The 22617-nt window shown below is 44.0% G+C and overlaps 1 protein-coding gene across 3 annotated transcripts in view; it reads right to left on the minus strand.

Annotated features, from left to right (window-relative positions):
• The window catches only part of micu1 (mitochondrial calcium uptake 1), a 116277-nt gene that overhangs the window by 19183 nt on the left and 74477 nt on the right, over positions 1-22617 (minus strand). For all 3 annotated transcript variants that reach the window (XM_070865576.1, XM_070865574.1, XM_070865575.1), the window contains 3 exons: positions 20556-20670; positions 7100-7182; positions 4236-4433 (listed from right to left, as the gene is read on the minus strand). In XM_070865576.1, coding sequence (XP_070721677.1) covers positions 4236-4433; positions 7100-7182; positions 20556-20670 — 396 coding nt within the window. The remainder of the gene's footprint in view (positions 1-4235; positions 4434-7099; positions 7183-20555; positions 20671-22617) is intronic.

The following is a 22617-nucleotide window of genomic DNA, read 5'->3' on the forward strand; positions in this document are numbered from 1 at the left end:
TAACTAACTTGGACTGAATAGGCACTAGACACTTGAGGATACAAATACAAAATTCAAAAGACTCATGCAAGATAATAGATTATAAAGAAATCCTCTCCTACAGTAATGGATATGTGGAAGTGCCCCAACAAAACCTGTGTTGATTGACTAACTACCCATGTGCCAATCAACCTGTCTCAAAATATGAGTGCAATCAATCATATGTTCAAGTACTAATCTGAACATTCTGATGGCAACATATCATCAGGAACAGATTCAATAAGTTTAAGCATATACGTGCGGGAATCTTGACATGTGCCACAATTTATTTTCCATGTTCCACAGTCTTATCTATAATTTAGAATTAACCCTGACAACACAAAGTGACAGGTTGCACTTAGACTGACTGCCTGCCTTTGTTCTCGGAGCACTTCTTCATCTCGCGTAACCATGCCACATTGTAGGACAAGCTTAAATTATCAAATGAGTGTCCATTCCTTGACAGAACCAAGTATACTCCAGGTAGCAGGAGGGCAGCAGGGGAGGAGAAGATGAAGAGAAGGAATCACTTGACGTAAAGCAGTAAAGAAGTACTCAGAAATGCTCGTCATTACAAAACAGTCATATAGCAGGGGAATCGCTCAAGAGATGGCGAGCGATGGGTCTTGTCTCAGAATAACAACTTACATTTATATACTGCCTTTAATGTAGTGAAATGTCCCAAGGCACTTCACAGGAGTATTATAAGAAAAAAGAAGTGACACCTAGCCGCCCAAGTAGAAATTAGCGCAGGTGACCAAAAGCTTGGTCAAAGAGGTAGGTTTTAAGGAGCGTCTTGAAGGAGGAAAGAGAGGTAGAGAAGCGGAGAGGTTTAGGGAGGGAGTTCCAGAGCTTGGGGCCCAGGCAACAGAAGGCACGGCCACCAATGGTTGAGCGATTATAATCAGGGATGCTCAAGAGGGCAGAATTAGAGTGCAGACATCTCTGGGGGTTGTGGGGCTGGAGAAGATGAGAGAGATAGGGAGGGGCGAGGGCCATGGAGGGATTTGAAAACAAGGATGAGAATTTTGAAATCGAGGCGTTGCTTAACCGGAATAACACAATTGCAATTGGTCCCAGGACTGAGCTTCAGCCAGTAATCCTGAAACATAAACTGTTGCCACCGGCACAGAGTTTTTCCTTGTAAACATTTCGGCAAGAAAAAGAATTTCAAAGCCGTTTTGTTCCTTAAAAACATCAGAAATAATAAGAGAAAAACTTCCGTTTTTTGCTTCTGTGCCATCACTGGAATTAGGTATGCAGCTGTAAGCACATAAATGCGATTTTTACATTTCTGATTAACCTACATTCAGTTGAGAGCAGCTGTGATTTTATTTTGCAGATGAAAGAGATAGTTTATACCTGGCACAGATTGAATTACAGTGAAGGATCTGCCAAAATAGCCACTAATTTATTGAAGTTCAAAGCTAGAATAAGGGATTGGTTTTTAAAAAAAACTTGTAAACCTTTTAAACAAATTGCTCACATTTTCAAAAGAAAGCATCAATTCCAGCAGCATAAATCAGATGAAAAGTGGGTATGGAGCTACCATATTAAAAATAAACAAAAGCACTGCAACTTCAGTCTCAGCAGAAATCCAATTTTCACACTACGTAGACATGTAATAGAAGGGCAATTTATCTTCTGTCTATCTCAGAACTCAAAAGATATTCCTCAAAGTATTACAGAAATCATAGAAATTGATAGCATCCCGGAATGAGGCCATTTCTGTCCATCGTGTCCACGCCGGCCGACAAAGAGCTATCCAGCCTAATCCCACTTTCCAGCTCTGGGTCCGTAGCCCTGTAGGTTACAGCACTTCAAGTTCACATCCAAGTACTTTTTAAATGTGGTGAGGGTTTCTGCCTCTACCACCCTTTCAGGCAGTGAGTTCCAGACCCCCACCACCCTCTGGGTGAAGAAATTTCACCTCAAAACCTCCTGTCAATTACTTTAAATCTGTGCCCCCTGGTTGTTGACCCTTCTGCTAAGGGAAATAGGTCCGTCCTATCCACTCTAACTAGGCCCCTCAAATTTTATACACCTCAATAAGATCTCCCCTCAGCCTCCTCTGTTCCAAAGGAAACAACCCCAGCCTATCCAATCTTTCCTCATAGCTAAAATTTGCCAATCCAGGCAACATCCTCATAAATCTCCTCTGTACCCTCTCGAGTGCAATCTTCCTATTTTATTCCAAAAGAGGAGACCTGGCTCATTCTGTGGCCAATTTCCTGCTCGGGCAACAGGAAGGTGGATTAGATGGTCCGATTATTTCATCCAGCCGTGATAGTTTCTACATTTCATTCCTGCGGGCAGCAGAACATTCACTTCAAACATTGAAAAACAAAGGTGATGCAACAATATCACGACATAAAGAAGTCACGTGCACTTGTATTTACAAATTAGACTTTAACAAAGACATAACCACCTTTAATTATTGATCACGTTTCACTCGGCTGTACAGTACCTGCATAAAGGAGAGTTCGACAGTAAACCGGTTTTGCTGGCACTGTGTAGACTTTGTTGACTGGATCAGTGAACCTTGCAGAGATGTCTATATACCTGCTGCATGGTGCTCCTGATTTCTCCAGCGATGATCAAAAAAAAAACGGGAGCACCAAAAATGCCAAATGACCACTGTTTCGAATTCTCTGACCTCTGGTCCAGTCGAGCAAAGCTCCACCCCGGGAGCAGAGCATCACTTTACAACCTTTACTATTAAATACCCACTTCTGGGATTCATCAGAGTGGAAGACATGGAGAAATGCTAATTACCACAATTGCCTCTCATTGGTGTTATGTCAGTCAAATGAATAGCTGCTCCTGTCTTGTCCAAAGTATATTGTGCTGCGTTTTCATATTTTCATTTACAAGGTAAGGGCCCAAATCTGTGGGCAGAGCGGGGATCGGGTGGAGTCGCTGAGTCGGCCACATCGAATCGGGAGCAAAAAGCAAAGGTCCAGTTGGAAGGTCTTGGCAGCAAGGAGGTCGAAAAGGAAGGCAAGTGTTGACTGGGGGATGGGCAGTGGGCCCAGGTTGCTGCCCTTGCAGCATGGGTTTTAGGGGTAAAGGATAGACTTTAGGGGTGAGAAATGCATCCACTATTAGGGCCAGGAGGGGCGAGGGAGAGAAGGGTGAAGGATGGCAGCAGATGGCCAGGGGGAGGGCTGTTCGGGGAGAGCTCCCTGGGGAGCTGCCGTTTCGGCTGCCCCCAAAAGTTTGTCGCCATCCTCCGCCTGCTCCACGACGACATGCAAGCCATGATCCCCAGTCATCAAGGTCCGTGGCGCAGTCTTGGACAACGTGGACCATTTTCCATAACTCATCGAGTCTACTATCAGCAAGGGCAGACATCGACGACGAGGTCCAACACCGCCTCCATTGTGCCAGTGCAGCCTTGTCGCCTGAGGGAGAGAGTGTTCGAAGACCAGGACCTCAAATCTGGCACCAAGTTTATGGTCTATATGGTTGTAGTGATACCCGCCCTCCTGTATGGCTCAGAAACGTGGACCATATACAGTAGACACCTCAACATGCTGGAGAAGTACCACCGTCCGCAAGATTCTGCAAATCTACTGGGAGGACAGACGCACCAACGTCAGTGTCTTCGATCAGGCCAACATGCCCGACATCAAAGCACTACCCACACTCGATCAGCTCCCGTTGGGCGCATGCCGCATGCCCGATATGAGACTCCCAAAGCAGGCACTCTGTTCGGAACTCCGACATGGCAAGCGAGCCCCAGGTGGGCAGAGGAAACGTTTCAAGGGCACCCTCAAAGCCTCTTTGATAAAATGCAACATTCCCACCGACACCTGGGAGTCCCTGGCCCAAGACCACCCAAAGTGAGGGAGAGCATCCGGAGGGCGCTGAACACCTCGAGTCTCGTCGCCGAGAGCGTGCAGAAACCAAGCGCAGGCAGCGGTAGGAGCGTGTGGAAAACCAGTCCCACCCACCCTTTCCTTCAACCACTGTCTGTCCCACCTGTGACAGAGACTGTAATTCCCATATTCCCATAGTGAGAACTCACTTTTAGAGTGGAAGCAAGTTTTCCTCGATTTCGAGGGACTGCCTATGATGATGATTCTCATTTACCATAATTTCAAGCTAAATATTTTCCCCCTTTTGGGTGATTAATTTATAATATTCAGAATGTTTAGTAGCAGATTCTTTTCATTTAATGACACTGCCAATAAACACCACTGCATGGTTCTTACCTCCAGTTTGAGAACATCCTGTTGCAGTTTACGCTGAAACTCTAGGAATTGTTTAATGGTCAGTTTTCCCTTCAGATCCGCATCAAAGAAGTAAGTGGTGAGCGCTGAGTTAACTCCAGATTTCAGTGTGTTCCCTGTTGTGGAGCGATCTCGGTGACGCATGCCTATGCTGGTCTGCGATCGAATAATACTCTGAACCTGCCAAGTGCAAGGAGAAACAAGTCAAGCGTAAAAAAAAACCGTACGCACAGAAAAGCCAAAGCAGGCGCGTTGACCATTATTTCTTGGTCACCTTGGCCATCAGCAAAACACTGCAATGCTTAATGCTTAATGCTACCCCAGAGAGCTTTAATGACGGAGGCCCTTCAGTCTGATGGAGTCTTCGAGAATAAGATAGCTGCCATCTTGCCATTGCAGCATCTCCTCTTCTTGAAACACGAAAAGCTGCACGTTCCATCATCCCACCCCCACAGAATTCCTGATCTCAGCCAAGCTGCATGGAGCAAGGGGCAGGCAGAAAACAAGAGGACTGGTGTAGCACTGCAAGTAAAAAAAAAAAGAGGAGAGGGACAGAAATTGAACACAAGTGTCTTTCGCTGACTGCTCGCTGTCACACTAACCTCCAGGAGGTGCATGACCCGAAGGGAAACATAAGGGATGCCATTGCCAGATTGGTCCTGGTTAGAGTAAATGTACTGGCACTAGAGCAGCAATTAAGAGTACTGGTAACTGACTTGTACAGTGCAAATATTACACGTATAAAAGGATGCGAGATTCCAAATCTGATACAGGTTACATGAGGGCCATAAGAAATAGAATCCTTCGCCACAAGTGTCAATCAATATAAAAATCAGCATTTTGATGTATCCAATTTTGGAGATTATGGTGCCAACATAATCAGGTCACTCATTGCTCCTTCACTGTAAGCCCTTGAGTTTGAGTTTCCGTAAGAAAGGGACCAAAATACATTATCAACTGTTAGGTCAGTCGGAGCCTCTGCCCAAGGCTGGAAAAACTCCAGTCTTCCAGTCTATAATCGTTTCCTGGCAGCATATACAAGCCTTCCTTGCTGACGAAAGCACGCTGACGGATACAAGGGGGAAAGTGGCTCTGCAGGAATGGTGACTAAACCCAACAGCACCCCGAGACAAGACAGAATTGCCCGTGCCGCCACTTCTTTGTCACCTCGGTCAAAACACAGCAATCCTGAAACGTTTAACTTTACACAAAAAAGTCACAATGACGGAGGGCCCTTCAGCCTGTTTTATTTCCGCCTTCGAGTATAAGATAAGCTAGCATTTTCCCATTACAGCATCTAACTGGTTTTTTTTTCAATGAATCCAGTGCTCTGGCTTCAACCACTCTTATTCTGGCCTCAATCACCCTTACATGACTATAACTAACATCTAACGGACATGAAAACCAGTGGAAAAGTGATACCTAGGAGAAGGCATACAAGTTATGAGGTGAGCTTGAAGAGTTTGGAATGTTTACTCTGGAGAAGAGAAGGATTATAGGAGATATAATTCAAATATTCAAGATCATTAAGGAATAAATTGAACCCTGAGAATTAGAGAGAAAAAACTTGTATTTATATAGCGCCGTTCACAACCTCAGGACATCCCAAAGCGCTTTACAGCCAATGCAGTAGCTTTTGGAGTGTAGTCACTGTTGTAATGTGGGAAACGCAGCAGCCAATTTGGGCACAGCAAGCTCCCACAAACAGCAATGTGATGATGACCAGATAATCTGTTTTAGTGATGTTGATTGAGGAATAAATATTGGCCAGGACACTGGGGATAACTCTCCTGCTCTTCTTCAAAATATTGCCATGCGATCTTTTACGTCCACCAGAGAGCGTGTACGGAACCTCGGTTTAACACCTCATCAGAAAGACAGCATCTATGAAAGTGCAGCACTCTCTCAGTAGTGCACTGGGAGTGTCAGACTGGATTTTTGTGCTCAGGTCTCGAGTGGGACTTGAACCCACAACCTTCTGACTCGGAGGCAAGTGTGCCGCTCACTGAGCCACGGCTGACACTCGAACAATGCTCGGAATTGCCACAAACACAAGAGATTGGTGACACTGATGAAGCTTAGAAGAGGGAACATGAATCAACAGCTTAGCTTCAACTATATGGTGAACGAGTCTCGAGTCTCATCACCGAGAGCATGCAGAAATCAAGCGCAGGCGGTGGAAAGAGCGTGCGGCAAACCTGTCCCATCCACCCTTTCCCTCAACGATTATCTGTCCCACTTGTAACAGGGACTGTGGTGCCACCTAAGGACTCTTTTTTTTTTTAAAGAGTGGAAACGAGTCTTCCTCCGAGGGACTGCCTATGATGATGAAACGGTGAACGTGTAGAACAGAATGCCAGGTGAGGGTGTAAAGTCAGTGTGTAAACATTCACGGGCGATTGTTGAGGGATTGGGGGGGATTATTTCTTTTACATGTCAAGCAGATGGACTGCAGTGTTTTTTTCTGGTCCTGTACTTCATGTTTTTTTTTGCAGTTAATCTTTTTTGCATTAATAATCTTATCTGACATGACCACATTGCTCCAGAGGCCCCACACACGGTAAAATTAAACACTTACACTGAACATGAATAATTAAAACATTGCATCGGACAATAGAATAGTCTGTTCCACTCTAAGGGGTAGAATTTCCACAGGGTTTCTCCTCACAGATGTCCTGCCATAACTTAGGCGGAATTCCTGGAGAAACTGCGCACCATCCCACTGGCGGTTTCCACCACTATTCCGCCCAAGTTACAACAGGATTAATTCCCGTGGAAATTCTACCCCTAACCATTACCGCTGCAGGCAGAGCTATCCTACGCACTAATGCATCACAAATCATTACCTGTTCAAACTCCTCCAGATCAACCTCGCCATCACCATTCAGATCAAACATTTTGAAGGCAATTTCAAAATTCCTGTGCGGAGCTAATTAAAGAAGAAATAATTAATTGCTGAGTGACTAATACAAATATACAGAACCTTTCAACAAAACAATTTTGGATAAACTACAGCCTTTATTATAGCATAGATTGTTTATGGCTTCCATATTAATAGAGAACCTAAATACAGCAAGAGTTATAAAAGACAAAACTCACTAATACATATTTTTATGGTTCCTACTGGCCATTATAAAAAATGTGTTTTTAAACACAAGAACATCAAGAAATTCTTAACTTCTCCCAAATGGCAAAAGCCTGAATATTTTTCAGAGTGCTTAGAATTTTAAACTGCAATTATGTTTGCAGAAAATTAATTCCAGCTTTGGAAGTACCGAAGACTTGCACTTCAGTAAATCTCAGAAACATTCCAATGTTCTTTACAGACAGTGAATAAATTTGAGGTTCAGTGGTGCGTTTTGTGCACATCAGAATCCCACAAACAAGCACATGACTAGTGAGATTGGCTAAAGGAGGAAGGCTAACCGAGACACGCAGACTCAAAGCACCATGCGATCTTAAACATTCATCTGAACTGGCAGGGCAAATGAGACAGCGGCTCAACATCTCATGAGAAGGACGGTACCTCCAACAATGCAGCACTCCTTCAGTGATGCAATGGAATATCACCGACGACTTTCCAACTCAGATCGAACAGTACTAACTGAGCCAAGTGGTCAGACATTGAGCCTACTGAGTAACTGCACTTGTATCTAAAGCCAGAATGTCCTTTGGGGAAAATAGTTGAGTAAGTGGAGGATTGAGGGTTATTATTTTCTGTACCAACCCGATGGACTTCAGCGGTTTTTCCAGTCTTGTACTTCATGTTCCTAGTTGTTTTTTTTTTGCACAGTAACACTAATCTTATCTAACATTACCACATTGTTCCAGAGGCCACGACCACACCGTAAAATTAAACACTTACGTTAAACAGTGAATCCCACAAACAAGCTTCTGACTCAGATCGAACAGTACTAACTGAGCCAAGCTGTCACACATTGAACCTACTGAGGGACTGCACTTGCATGTAAAGCCAGTGACTGACCATGCACAAGAGTAGCTTTCCAAAATGTCCATTGGGGTGACCAAACTGAGACACATGATTACTGTAAAAAGACGTTAAAGTTATTCTTATTCACCAACCATTTTTCTACTATTAAGCTGTACACATGGCATTACCATCGTCGAATCCCCTACCATCAACATCCTGGGGGTGCAACATTGACCAGAAACTTAACTGGACCAGCCACATAAATAATGTGGCAACAAGAGCAGGTCAGAGGCTGGGTATTCTGCAGCGAGCGCCTCACCTCCTGACTTCCCAAAGCCTTTCCACCGTCTACAAGGCACAAGTCAGGAGTGTGATGGAATACTCTCCACTTGCCTGGATGAGTGCAGCTCCAACAACACTCAAGAAGGTCGACACCATCCAGGACAAAGCAGCTTGCTTGATTGGCACCCCATCCCCCACCTTCAACATTCACTCCCCCCACCACCGGTGCACCGTGGCTGCAGTGTGTACCATCTACAGGCTGCAGTGTGTACCATCTACAAGATGCACTGCAGTAACTCGCCAAGGCTTCTTCGGCAGCACCTCCCAAACCCGCGACCTCTACCACCTAGAAGGACCAGGGCAGCAGGCGCATGGGAACACCACCTCCTCCATGTTCCCCTCCAAGTCACACACCACCCTGATTTGGAAGAATATTGCCGTTCCTTCATCGTCACTGGGTCAAAATCCTGGAACTCCCTCCCCAACAGCACTGTGGGAGCACCATCACATTACGGACTGCAGCGGTTCAAGATGGCGGCTCACCACCACCTTCTCAAAGGAAATTAAGAGATGGGCAATAAATGCTGGCCTTGCCAGCGACGCCCACATCCCGTGAACAATAAAATATACCAAACATTCTCAGTTCACGGTAGAATACAAAACAAGAGTACATGCTGCTTTGTAGGTTACATGATAAGCCAACGTCGAGGTTCCTATACAACCTTGCATCTCTCGGGCAAGGTTACATGTCACAGGGGCAGGATTTCACTACTCAAGAGGCTCAGATCAAATGGGATGGGAAGAGGCAAAGAGTATCTCTGTATAGTGATAACCCCACTAGAAAATGTTACGCTCCAGTTGCCCATGCCTTATTTATGCTGCTCTATTCTCTTGTACTCAAGTGTTTCCGACTCACTGATTCTCCCATTAACAACTCACCAATTGTGATTTTCATCTTTAATCTTAGTAGCCTATAAAAATGCTAATATTCACAATTCGTCTCTGCAGAGTCGAATGCATTTTAATTGAATCCTGCTTGATTTATATGGTTTCCTAATTGCATGTGATCCAAATGACCCAGTGATATTGCACATTTAGCAGTGTTTTTTTTTTGATTAAGATCCATTTTTCTCGACCCCTCGGCACCATAGCCACAACCAGAATATGGGAAGGTAATCTGCCCTCAGCCTTTACATCTATGGATCTGTAATCAACCATAAGGTGGGTGCACGAGAGAGTGTTAGCTGGTGTTATCCCTCTCGCCCTTTCCTTTCCCTTCTTGAAAAAATGGATCATTCCCACACCGACTCTTTGGAATCCTTGGTCCAAGACTGCTCAAAGTGGAGGAAAAGCATCCGGGAAGGCGCCGAACACTTCGAGTCTGTACCATCTACAAGATGCACTGCGGCAACTCGCCAAGGCTTCTTCGGCAGCACCTCCCAAACCCACGACCTCTACCACCTAGAAGGAGGCACATGGGAACACCATCACCCCCATGTTCCCCTCCAAGTCACACACCATCCCGACTTGGGAAATATATCGGCCGTTCCTTCATCGTCGCTGAGTCAAAATCCTGGAACTCCCTCCCTAACAGCACTGAGGGAGCAACTTCACCACACGGACTGCAGCAGTTCAAGAAGGTGGCTCAGTTAGGGATGGGCAATAAATGCTGGCCTTGCCAGCGATGCCCACAGCTCAGAACGAATAATAATTTTAATTGTAGAAGAAAAATCAAAGGACCCTCACGGTCAATCTGCAGTTCGATAATTAGCTGCCGTTTGCTCTGCCTTGGGGCATTTTGGAAACCTATCCTGTTTAAGCGACTCGGAACCAAGGTGCTGAGAAATCCAGGCCTGCAGAATTTCTGATATGGAGTATACACTCTCCCTCTTCAAGTACGCACCTGATTTACGGAAATCCAGAGAATTTGGGCCAGTTGCCAGAGCCAAGGTGTATGGAGCCCCAGTATGCGCATGGCTAGTGCTGCACTTTAACCAGCTACAACTGTCTGGTTTTACAGCACGAGTAATATGGGACATGACAACCCAAAGAACCAAATTAAGAGCTAGTGGTAGCAGCAAGATTCCTTGGTGATTTCTGGGCTCACCAGGATTTCACTTCTTGAGAAAGCACAGACTGAAAGGGTGAAATGCAGCACAGTAAATCTCAACTCATCCAACTGGGTATCTCTGAACTCGATGGAGTCCATGATGGGGCCCTCAGGTGCCTGATCTAACATTTCTGTTGATCTGTTATCGATTATCTGCTGACATACTAAATGTTATTCCCACGGTATAAGAATTAAAAAAAATCTACTGTTTTCCTTTGGATAGCTGACGTTGCCCTTTGGAAGTTAGGACGGGGAATGTCGAGGAGGAGGTTAATATTTGCAGGGGTTTGAAAATGCCCACAGTAACTGCTTCCACTCAATACACTGGCCAAGAAGGGGTTACATAACTCTAGTCATGTGGGTGGCCTGCCCAACCTTGGAGATTCAGCAAGCAAAATAAATGTTCATGTGGAGACCTAATTAGGATTTCTTAAAATTTTGGCAACGATAACTAAGAATTATGAAAATTCCAATAATATAATTTGAAAAATGACTTGCTTTATTGATTTCTTCTTTGTAATCTAAGAGTTCTATGAAGATCATATGCTGAATCAGGCCATGAATTAGGCATCCTCAATAATGATCAGAAATGGCAGTTGTCAGTAGAGAATAAGCTTTTCTTTTACAGCAGCGCCTTTAGGAATTCTGTACTGCATCCCTCCATTAATTCCCAACTCAGTTCTTAAACAGCTCTGCTGTGAAACTTGCTCAAAATAGCATTCATTATGCTGAATAAAAAAGTTGTTTGTCAAATTAAATTACATAAACTATAAATAAACTCTAAACACAAGACTACAGAAGTACAAGTACAATCAATCAGTCTTTCTGTTTTAGGCCTCAATACTTTTGGTTAAGTTTAAAACTGGACTGTATAATCGTTAAGAATTATTAAGTATCCTTCAAATGCATCTTTGAACTCTGCTTCGCTCATCCTAACCACTTCAGAATCGGTGAATCCTTATCTCCGACTTCACAGCATTGTAGAGAATGACCAGGTCTGCCTGCAGCAACACAGAGTTTGCAGTCATGGGTTGGGGGAGGATTTGTGTAGAGCAGTTATATTGAACTAGAAAGATTTGCATTTATATAGCGCCTTTCACGACCACCGGATGTCTCAAAGCGCTTTACAGCCAATCAAGTATTTTTTGGAGTGTGGTCACTGTTGTAATGTGGGAAACGCGGCAACCAATTTGGCACAGAAAGCTCCCACACACAGCAATGTGAAAATGAGCAGATAATCTGCGTTTTTTTTTAATGTTATGTTGATTGAGGGACAAATATTGGTCAGGACACTGGGGATAACTCCCCTGCTCTTCTTTGAAACAGTGCTATGGGATCTTTTACATCCACCTGAGAGAGCAGATGGGGCCTCTGTTTAATGTCTCACTCAAAAGACGGCACCTCCGACAGTGCAGCACTCCCTCAGCACTGCACTGGGAGCGTCAGCCCAGATTTTAGTGGCACATGTCCCTGGAGTGGGACTTGAACCCACAACCTTCTGACTGAGGGGTGAGAGTGTTACCCACTGAGACACAGCTGACCTGTAAAGGTTATTGTAAGAAAGGCAAGCGTGTCTCTGGAGCCAAACCATGATCGCTGCCAACTGGCTAGCACCATGCCTCTATAATAGCTGTTAAATGGGAGCAGCAAGGATAGGTATAGATGGTAGGGAGCCATTCAGCCCATCTAGCTCATCCTTCCATGGTAACCTGCAGACCTCCAACACATCACCTATTTGCCTCTTGAATAATTCTACAGTTTTTGCTTCCGACTCTCACACCCGGACAACCATTTCAGACATTGAATGTAGCGTTTCCTGACACATCATAGAATCATAGGAATTTACGGTACAGAAGGAGGCCATTTGGCACATCGTGTCTGTGCCGGAACTTGTATTTTTCCATGTTTGTTGTGCTGTGATTGAAAATACTGCTCAGGATTAATATTTTCCATTCCATTCCATTTAATAAGTCTTAAATGCAAATATAAATCTTTCTAGTTCTAGTCCGTCTCAAGTGAGGGGAACTGAAGTTTCTCTCGATTCCAGGCATTCGGTGGGTGGCAGGTTGCAGTATGTGACATCTTACGAAACATCAGATTTCTCCTCCGTATGCACATAAAATTATTCTTGTGGAAAAAATTAATTTAGCAAACTTGATGTGTCACACTGTAATTAATGCAGGTGTTCTAAGGCGAGCTCAGGGAGCACAGGAACCTCCCATGGAGCAGACGGGCAAAAGCTCGCTTGATCTTGACTTTCACTATGAATAGTTTCAAACAACTTTTTTTTTTTAAGTTACAATGTCAGCCGTGGCTCAGTGGGCAGCACTCTCGCCCGAGTCAGAGGGTTGTGGGTTCAAGTCCCACTCCAGGGACTTGAGCACGTAAAGATTTAGGCTGACACTCCAACGCAGTACTGAGGGGCACTGTCGGAGGTGCCGTCTTTTGAGTGAGACATTAAACAGAGGTCCCGTCTGCTCTCTCAAGTGTATGTAAAAGATCCCATGGTGCTATTTCAAAGAACAGGGGAGTTATGTTCTGGCCAACATTTATCCCTCAATCAACATTTTAAAAAAAACAAGATTATCTGGTCATCACATTGCTGTGCGCAAATTGGCTGCCGCGTTTCCCACATTACAACAGTGACTACACGCCAAAAGTACTTAATTGGCTGTAAAGTGCTTTGAGATGTCTGGTGGTCGTGAAAGGCGCTATATAAATGCAAGTCTTTCTTTTATTCATATAAATAGAACAGAACACAGATCTGGGGACTGGGGACTTTTTCCAAAGAACTTCAAAAAGTCTGAGAAACAAAGTCACAAGGCATTCTGCTCCTCACTGGTAGAATGAACCACATTCTGCTCATTTCCACCGTGTCTCCTATATGCTGCGACCAACCATTAACCCAACTAAAAACTGCCGCTGCTTCTCCTTGATGGGACGCTCAGCTCAGTCAATTTAACATAACCTATTGTGGTTTGAAAAATCCCAATAAACTAAACCATGCATACTGACTAGTGGATTCAAGCGTCGGTTTGGCAGAATATGGCTGCAAAACTGCCACATCATCAATTCCAGGCTGTTGTGAGAGTCTTAAGCTGCACTGCCTGTAGACTCGAGGACAACAGGAAAACTAATGCTATGTACTGGACATTAATTTCAGTTACTGCCACTTTACAGTGAAAATAATGACAGCAAATGCTTGAGAACACTTGTAGTCTGTTATGCATTGCAATGCGACTATTAAAGGCACCCCATGACTAACCTCTCATAAATATCTGGATTATCTCTCTGTGTACTTGCAGCACAATAACCGAGAACCAAATCTTTTAGACAGACTAGGCTACATGCAGTTGTGGGACTAAAACTCAGATCTGTATAATTAAGGAAGGAGGGTACCATTATTCTAAGCAAGTAACTTATTAGTTTAGAAAATCCTCTCTCACAGAGGGCTCAATTTTCCCCAGTGATTTGCGCCGTTTTTTTGGAGCAGGCTGCTTTTTTTGGCCTAAGGTAAAAATCCATAGGTTCCCCGTTCAAATTTGCACCAGTGTAACTGAGTTAGTTACGATTTGTTTTTTTTAAGAACTTTTTTTTTCAGCCAAAGGGGGCGTAACCTGCCACCCGTGCCAATTCCGGCCATTTAGGCAAGTTTGGCCAACTGAGAGTTACTCCAGTTCTGCTTCGACCAGCGTATGTGGCCTCTGCAGAAAAACCTTCCGGAGAGTTAAAGAAATCGGCGCAGGTAAGGAAATCGGCGCAGGTAAGTGCAGCAAATGCCCAGACAGCAGCATCAGGAGGTGGGGGGGGGGGGGGGGGGGGAAAGAGAGAGGTGTGGGGTGAAAGGGGGTGGGGGTGGGGAGAGCCTTTCGGGTGTAGTTAGGTGCAGGGACTGGGAGGGAGGCCATTCGGGCTAGGAGCGGTACTGGTAAGGTACTCGGGCTGCGGGGGAGGGGGGGTGTAGAGCTGGAATTGGACCGGCACAGACACTGGGCGGGCTAGGGGAAGCAGACCGGTAAGCCCTTTGGCCAGGGCTAGGGGTGGGGAGCGGGGAGCTGGACCGGCTTTAATAATTGGAGGCAAGTTGCTGCAATATATTTTAATGTGCTGGGAGCTGGCTGTTTGTTTCACTTTGCAGCCTCAGCTCGTATTGTGTCCCTGGTTACCGTGGCAACCCGATATTTTTGGCGCAGTTAAAGGTCCCAAAACTAAAGGACAGGTTAGGCCACGCCAAAATGAAGAAATCCAACGGGGAAACTTAGAACTTTTTTTTTTGCTGTACTTGGGGCCCCCAAAAAACGGGCGTAACTCTTCAAGTACGCCAAAAAAAAAAGTTTTGGGGAAAATCGAGCCCATAAAGCTCGTTTAAAATTGTACCTCCTCTAATGTTGCAGGTTCAAATACTTGGAGTGAACCAAACATTATGACGGGAAGCCCAGTGAACACAACACCCTCTCTCCACACACAATGCAAATACAATTTCCATTGCAGATTGAGATTTTAAATCAGCCTCAGCCACATCATGTGCGGGAGGGAAGGAAAATTGGTGTGTGACATGCAAGCACATGTCTGGGCCTCCATCACTCAACCATTCCCCTTGGAGATTTAACTAGAAGGTACAGAGGAGATTTGCAAAGATGTTACCAGGACTGGAGAATTTTAGCTATGAGGAAAGATTGGATAGGCTGGGGTTGTTTTCTTTGGAACAGAGGAGGCTGAGGGGAGACTTAACAGAGGTGTATAAAATTGAGAGAGGCCTAGACGGAGTAGTTTCCGCGCCACGCGGATGGAATGATTCTGGCCGGAAGGAGCGGGGGGGGGTAGAGAGTCAGAGCCTTACGCCCTGCTATCTGCGCCACGCGGATGGAATGAGAGACTCCACAGACAGAGGACATCTTCCCTGCATTTACCCTGGATGAGAGACCATCAGCAGCAGGTCGGGGCTATAAAAGGATTGGCAAGCGGCCCCTGGGCAGCGTAGCGGCCATACCACTGTGAGGTACAGAGCAAGCTGGTGCAGGAGGGCGATGGCAGCGAAGAGGGCTACTGGATTGGACGTCATCAAGGTCCAGGTCGGTGATTAGAGCGTAGGCAGGTACAGCAGGAGCGGCGTGAGATCGTGGAGCAACGTGATCGGGGCCCAGGGGCAGTATGGGCCAGCCCACACTGCAATGTGCGCAGTCCGTGCAGCAGAGCTGGTCTCCAGTCGTCTTGGTTAATCCTTGCCACTGGACCAAGACCTAGCTCTGTCAAGCCCGTGTGGTGGCTGGTGTGCAACATGTTTAAAAAAAATCCACGCACAGGCATCTTCCACCCTTCAGAATGTAGTTCGGGATCTGAAATATTAGGTCCTTCATTGAAGCACCTGTGAACTCATCTCTTTTTGGCGTGGAAGCAAGTCATCCTCGATACGAGGGACTGCCTATGACGATGGAGCTAGGAAGGATCTATTTCCCTTAGCAGAGGGGTCAATAACAAGGGGGAACAGATGTAAAGTGATTGGTAGAAGTATCAGAGGGGGGGTTGGAGATCTTTTTTCACCAGGGGTCTGGAACTTACTGCCTGAAAGGGTGGTAGAGGCAGATGCCCTCACCGCATTGAAAAAGTACTTGGATGTGCATTTGAAGTGCCGTAACCTACAGAGCTACAGACAAAGAGGTGGAAAGTGGTATTCGGCTAGATAGCTCTTTGTCAGCCAGCACGGACAGGATGGGCCGAATGGCGGCCTTCTGTACCATAAATTTCTATAATTCTGTGATTTAATTGGGTAACAGAATCGGCTGTATCTGTAGAAATTTCCCCAAAGGCTTCAGTTTGCTGCCTTCCAGATCAAAAGATGACGAAAACTTATGACACCATTTTTACCAGCAGTTATCGCGACAATATGCAGCGCCATCATTTTCCTGAAACACGGAATGCAATAAATAAATCTTTGCACTTCTGGTCAAATCACATAATTCAATTGCAAGCACCTGCGATCCAGCACTGACCATCGCAACAACTGCTTTTTGGTGGAATAAATAAAATCCTGCCAAAATGCAGTAAGTCACTTCCAGTGAAGTGTACTTGCTTAAGTGACAACATGTCACACAGTCTGGAGTATGAACTGAGAGCACTGGAGGAGGAGGAGAGTGTGTGACTGTCAACCGGAGGGGAGGTAGATGGGGGTAGTGGCAGTGTGAATTGGTTCCAGAGGGTGGAGGGTGCCTCTGTAGTTTAGGATATGGAAAGGTGGAGGACATGGGAGAGGGATTTTGAGGTTAATTTTGATGAAGTGATGGTCTGTTGATTAATAAAAAAAAATCTATGAATTATATTGCTTAAAATTTGCCAGAATATAAGCATTTTTAATACAATAATTCACAAATTTTCCAGGGTTCCATCATGGCCTCAGTCTCCGTCTCCCCCTCCCAGACATACCACCAATTTCACAACTTTAACATTTTAATTTCTCTTTTCAGCCATTCACTTTCTTGCATTTACTTCAACACGACTGAAGAAATGCTGGGTATACCTACAGCTTCAGTTACAAGGCCTGTGTAACTGTTTCTTGTACACGCCAGGTATATAATCAGAGCTGCTTTGTAGCTGACGGCTTTTGCTAATTTTCTAGGTTGACACATATGAATGAGAGTTAAAAGTAACATTACACCTGATTTTATGAACAGTGACTCGGTTCTCACCAAACCAGGATGAAACGTTGTGCTTATTCAAAACTGCACAATGCGTCATCTTAGCTTAGACGTCGGTACTCTCAGTCCTGAAGGTAGCGGGCTCAAAGTGCACTTCAGGACTGGAGTATGTAATCGAAGCTTGCACTCTAGTGCTATACTGAGGGAGTGCTGTATTCTTGGAGGGGTCAGCCTCCCATGGAGACACTGAATCAAGGCCCTGTTGACCTGTTACAGTAGTTCAGGTAGATATTAAAGATCCCATGGATTTCTTGGAGAACTGAGTTTCTTCCAATATCCTAACCAGCATCCCCCCCTCAAACACCCCTACCAAAAACTGACTAGAAACTGGTGATGCAGCTCACTGCAGCTTGTGGAATCAGGAATAAAAGCAGAGTTAACGTCTCAGGTCGATGACCCTTTGTCAGAACTGGGATAAAAGCAGAGTTAACGTTTCAGAACTGGAGAGTGTTCGAAAGGAACAGATTCTTTACAAGCACTGAAAGGGGGAGGGGAAGAAAGAACAAAAGGGAAGGTCTGTGATAGCGTGGAAGACAGGAGAGATTAGAGAGACAAAAGGGATGGTGGCCCAAATTCACATGGCAATGCCAGGAGTTAGAAAAACATTAGTCAAGATCGGGTGTGAATGGTGGGATAATGACCAATTGCCATTAGAGACCAGGAGAAAAAAGAAACAGGTTCTGAGGGGGGCAGTTAATCATTATCGCGAAACGTTATCGACCCGAAACATTAACTCTGCTTCCTCTCCACAAATGCTGCCTGGCCCGCTAAGATTTCCAGCATTTTAATGTTTTTATTGCAGATTCCAGCATCCGCAGTATTTTGCTTTTGTGCTTATAGAATCCTGCTGTGTGTAAATTGGGAACTGCATGTTGCCTATATAAAAGTCACTGTACTTCATAATTCATTAAATGTGAAATTCTTTGAGATGCGATAGGACACCAAATGCAGTTCTTTCCTTCATGCATCATAAAAAGTTGAATACTTCAAATAAAAATCACTCAACAGTTAAATCCACATCGATAGATCAGTATTTTCATTTACAAAGCAAAACCCTGAACAGATTCTTTTGCTTCCTGTGCAGCGTTATTAGTCAAGCCGCAACACTAAAATAAGTAACATGCAGCACTGTATCTGAACTTAACATCCAACTCATCTGTCACTCTACAATGAAAATGGTGCGTCTGAAAACACACATTTTAAAAAGAAAATGTAAACTTTTTTTTTCAAAAAAAAGGATGATGGCATACACGTGAATGTCCTGAGGGGTTACTCAGAGGGAGGCAACGCTGGGAGTTGGATTTCCGTTGTGAAGTCGCGGAGGCTCGAGAAGCAGTGAAGGATATAGACCCTGTGAGCCCGAGTGCCAGGAAATATTATGAAGGGGTCAGGGAAAGTTCAGAAGCTGTGGGAAGAGATCAGGACTGAAGGCACCAGCATATAACAGGGGCAAAACTTAAAGGGATTGGATTTCCAACAGGAAATGGGGCAATTTTATGGGTCTGTTGAAAGTTATTTTTGTGAGAATTACTTCAGTTTTTCATGGGTTTCTTTTATTACAGCTTGTTCTTTTTAGTTTTACATAATCTCTGGTGTAGGAAGTAATGTGGCCACTGAAATAATGTGGAAATAATTGAGCAATTTGACTGGTTGGTTTTATGTTACTTAATTCATAAATGAGGAACTTGATTGCATGGTTTTCTGTTGTCATTGGACTTTTGATTCATTTTTATTTCATCAATTGGATATTTGATTGATAACGTAACAGGTTAGTGATTATTTCAGCCAATTATAATTTTTTTGCAAGAAGCACTTTGAGATGTGATGCGTGTCACTTCTGAGGCCACACTTTCAATTGTGATGCTTTTGGAAGGATTGATCCAACAGACATGCTAATTTTACAAGATATGCCTGAGCCCCAAGCTCTGGAACTCTCTCCCTAAACCTCTCCTTCCCTCCTTTAAAGTTGAGCAGGTTGGGCTGAAACTTATTGGAGTTTATTAGAATGAGAGGTGATCTTATTGAAACAAATAAAATATTGAGGAGGCTCGACAAGGTAGATGCAGAGAGGATGTTTCCACTTGTGGGGGAATCTAAAACTAGAGGGCAAAGTTTCAGAATAAGGGGTCGCCCATTTAGAATGGAGATGAGGAGGAATTTCTTCTCTCAGAGAGTCGTGAATCTGTGGAATTCTCTGCCCCAGAGAGCTGTGGAGGCTGCGTCATTGAATATATTTAAGGTGGGAGATAGACAGATTTTTGAACGATAAGGGAGTCAAAGGTTATGGGGAGCGGGCGGGGAAGTGGAGCTGAGCACAAGATCAGATCAGCCATGATCTTATTGAGCAGGCTCAGGGGCCAAATGGCCGACTCCTGCTCCTATTTATGTTCTTAAAGACGCTCCTTAAAACCTACTTCTTTGACCAAGCTTTTGGTCATCTGACGTAATTTCTTCTTGTGTGGCTCGGTGTCATTTATTCTTTTTAGCTTATAACACTCCTGTGAAGCACCTTGGGATGTTTTACTACATTAAAAGGTGCTATATAAATACAAGTTGTTGTTGTTGTATAATAAGAATGCAGATCTGGGACAAGTTGAAAACAAACTACTTTGTGTTGTGGTTAACATTATTATTACTTCAGTTTTAGAAATAAGTAACTTTTTTCCCCAAAAGGCAGGTGGACATGTGGAACACACGGTCACAGAAGGTTGTTAATTTGGGACTAAACTTTAAAATGGGAGCAAGATAAATATCCTTTGAGAGGAGGTAATGGAAACATCAACAGCACTGGTTGACTTTAGATTCTCCAGGATTGGTAAGAGAAGAAACTATGTTTCTGAAAGTCAGGAATCAATGGGTGGTGGGAGGGGGTGAGAGGGGCAAACATCCATCATTGAATTCTTGAATGGAATGAGCTTAATGGGTTGACTGGTCTTTGTTCGAGTTGTTATACACACAGTGTGGTGCCGGAATTACAAGGCCAGTACCAACCCCCACCCCCTTCTCCTCTCCCTCCCCATGCCCGAATAAACCAAAGTACAAGTTAATGACTACAGGCCAATAATTTAAGAGTTAAGATCACAAAACATTTCCACTTGTAAAAGGAAACATTACAGAAAAGCTAGCCAAGTTCATCCAAGGTCTTGTAATATGAATAAGAGGCAGTTTTATGAGCCATGCTCTGCTCTGGTGCTTCTGATGCGAAATACACTTTATTGATCTATTTCTTCAGCTGACAGATTGTTCCTCGGAGAGTCGTGCGTTACAATGCATCAATAAATACTCACTGGACAGAACAGTAGTGAGAAAGATGTAATCGGAGAAGGAAATCAGTCCGCACTCGCCAAGTGTGTAAAATATGCTGTCCTCGTCGGCAAACTTCTCTCGCCCATGGGAAAGCTTCTGCCAAAGAAGACAGAAAAAAAAAGTCAGAATGGTGACACCAACTCCGAGATTGTTGGGCTGTCAACTACAGGCCTGGTATCAAGCTGTAGGAGATGCACAGCATAAGCCAAGAAACTAAGAAATGACGATTAAGTAGATTGCAAAGTTGACCATGTGTCATTAAGTAGTGCACAAGCTGAGGTTAAGGGATAGGGTTGAAGGGAATACCATGCAAGAGCCAGAGTGTTGGACACACAATAAACACAATGTTTTAAGCAGGAAAGACTGATGCAGACAGATTCACATACATAACGCAGCAAAATGTCATGCCAAAGTCCCACTGGTATCACGGCCATGAGGATATCAGTTATCTCTGCCTATCAAAGAATCATAACATTGAAGGAGTTAAAAAAAGGAAGCCCCCATTACAAATTGAGATTTAAAACACCATAGTCAGAGGAACAGGAGTAGACCATTCGACTCCTGAAGCTTGTTCAATCAGATCACAGCAAATCCGTACCTCAACTCCATTTAACCAACTACCCTAACAAAACAAAAATCAGTCTCGAAAATTTCAACGGATTTAGTATTCGTAGCCTTTTCGGGGTGAGCATTCCAGATTTCCACTACCCCGTGAATGAAAAAAGTGCTTCCTAATTTCACTTCTAAATATCCTAGCGCTAATTTTAAGATTATGCCCCCTTTGTTCTGGATCCCGCTCCCCGCCCCACCAGAGGAAATAGTTACTGGATCGACTCCATCGAATCCATTTGTGATTTTATCCTTCAATTACATCACCCCTCAACCTCCCGAAACCAAGTGAATACAAGCTAAGTTGATGCAACCCGTCCTGATAATTTGATCCTTTACACCTTGGTATTATTCTGGTGAGTCTCCGCTGTACCTTCTCCAAAACCAATATATCCTCCCTGAGGTTCGGTGCCCAAAACTGAACACACTATTCCACATGGGATCTGACCAATGCTCTATTCAACAAACGCATTCTCTCCTTCATGTTTCAGCCCCATTGCGATAAAGGCAAACATTCCATTAGTCTCTGATTATCTTTTGTGTCCAAAGCCAGATAACAGTTTCCATAAGCGAACTATATCCTTTACAACCTGAAAAATTCCGCTTTCTGACTATACAAAGATAATATAACTGGGGTTTAGCAACGAACCCTTTAAATTACATACTGGAACTTGCGTAGGATTCAAACCTCAGATGTTGGATAATACCACTAGGTCAGATCTGTACAAGTTAAAACAACTAATCCAATGTATTCAAACTTAAATATATGAAGAAAAAATACTAAGCATATATCATGAAGTAAAAGCAGCATTTTAAACTACACATACTACACAGAGTATCCATGACAACCAATTGCCCTCACAGGTCCTTTTCAAAGTCACTTGGAATGAAACAATAAGTTGTAACAATAATATTGTGCAGTAAACATTAAATCCACATGGGCACTATCCTCAGGTAAGAAGCTTCACATAAGACACAAACTGAACAAATAAATACAGCCATCTTCAGAAATATATCAACCAAACTAAGGAACTGCTGAAAGGCCCTGACTTTATCCATCTTAATTTCTTTGACGAATGATGCAACATTTGTGCAAACCCAGACACGTCCTGTACCAGTAACTCAGGCATAATACAAAATGGAAAGACATTTTTCTGTGAAACCACACAACCCTTTCATGCATAACAGCCTGCCATTTTAACAAGTAACAATGGACATCACATCTTCACCCGACTTTAAACCATAAACAAAGTACTTCTAAACAAAATGCATTTGATGGCTCAATGTAACAGAAACAGATGGCCTCAGGAATGAACATTTCACATAACACTATTGAGCGATGAGAGTTCATTCCACATGAGGAGCAAAGCCAAGTAACTTTCAAAGTTAAGGAAAGAGCAATCCCCTTTCTTTGAAATCTTGGCTTGGAAAAAA

This window comes from Pristiophorus japonicus, chromosome 22 (genome assembly GCF_044704955.1).
Source record: "Pristiophorus japonicus isolate sPriJap1 chromosome 22, sPriJap1.hap1, whole genome shotgun sequence".
NCBI classification, from domain to species: Eukaryota; Metazoa; Chordata; class Chondrichthyes; family Pristiophoridae; genus Pristiophorus; species Pristiophorus japonicus.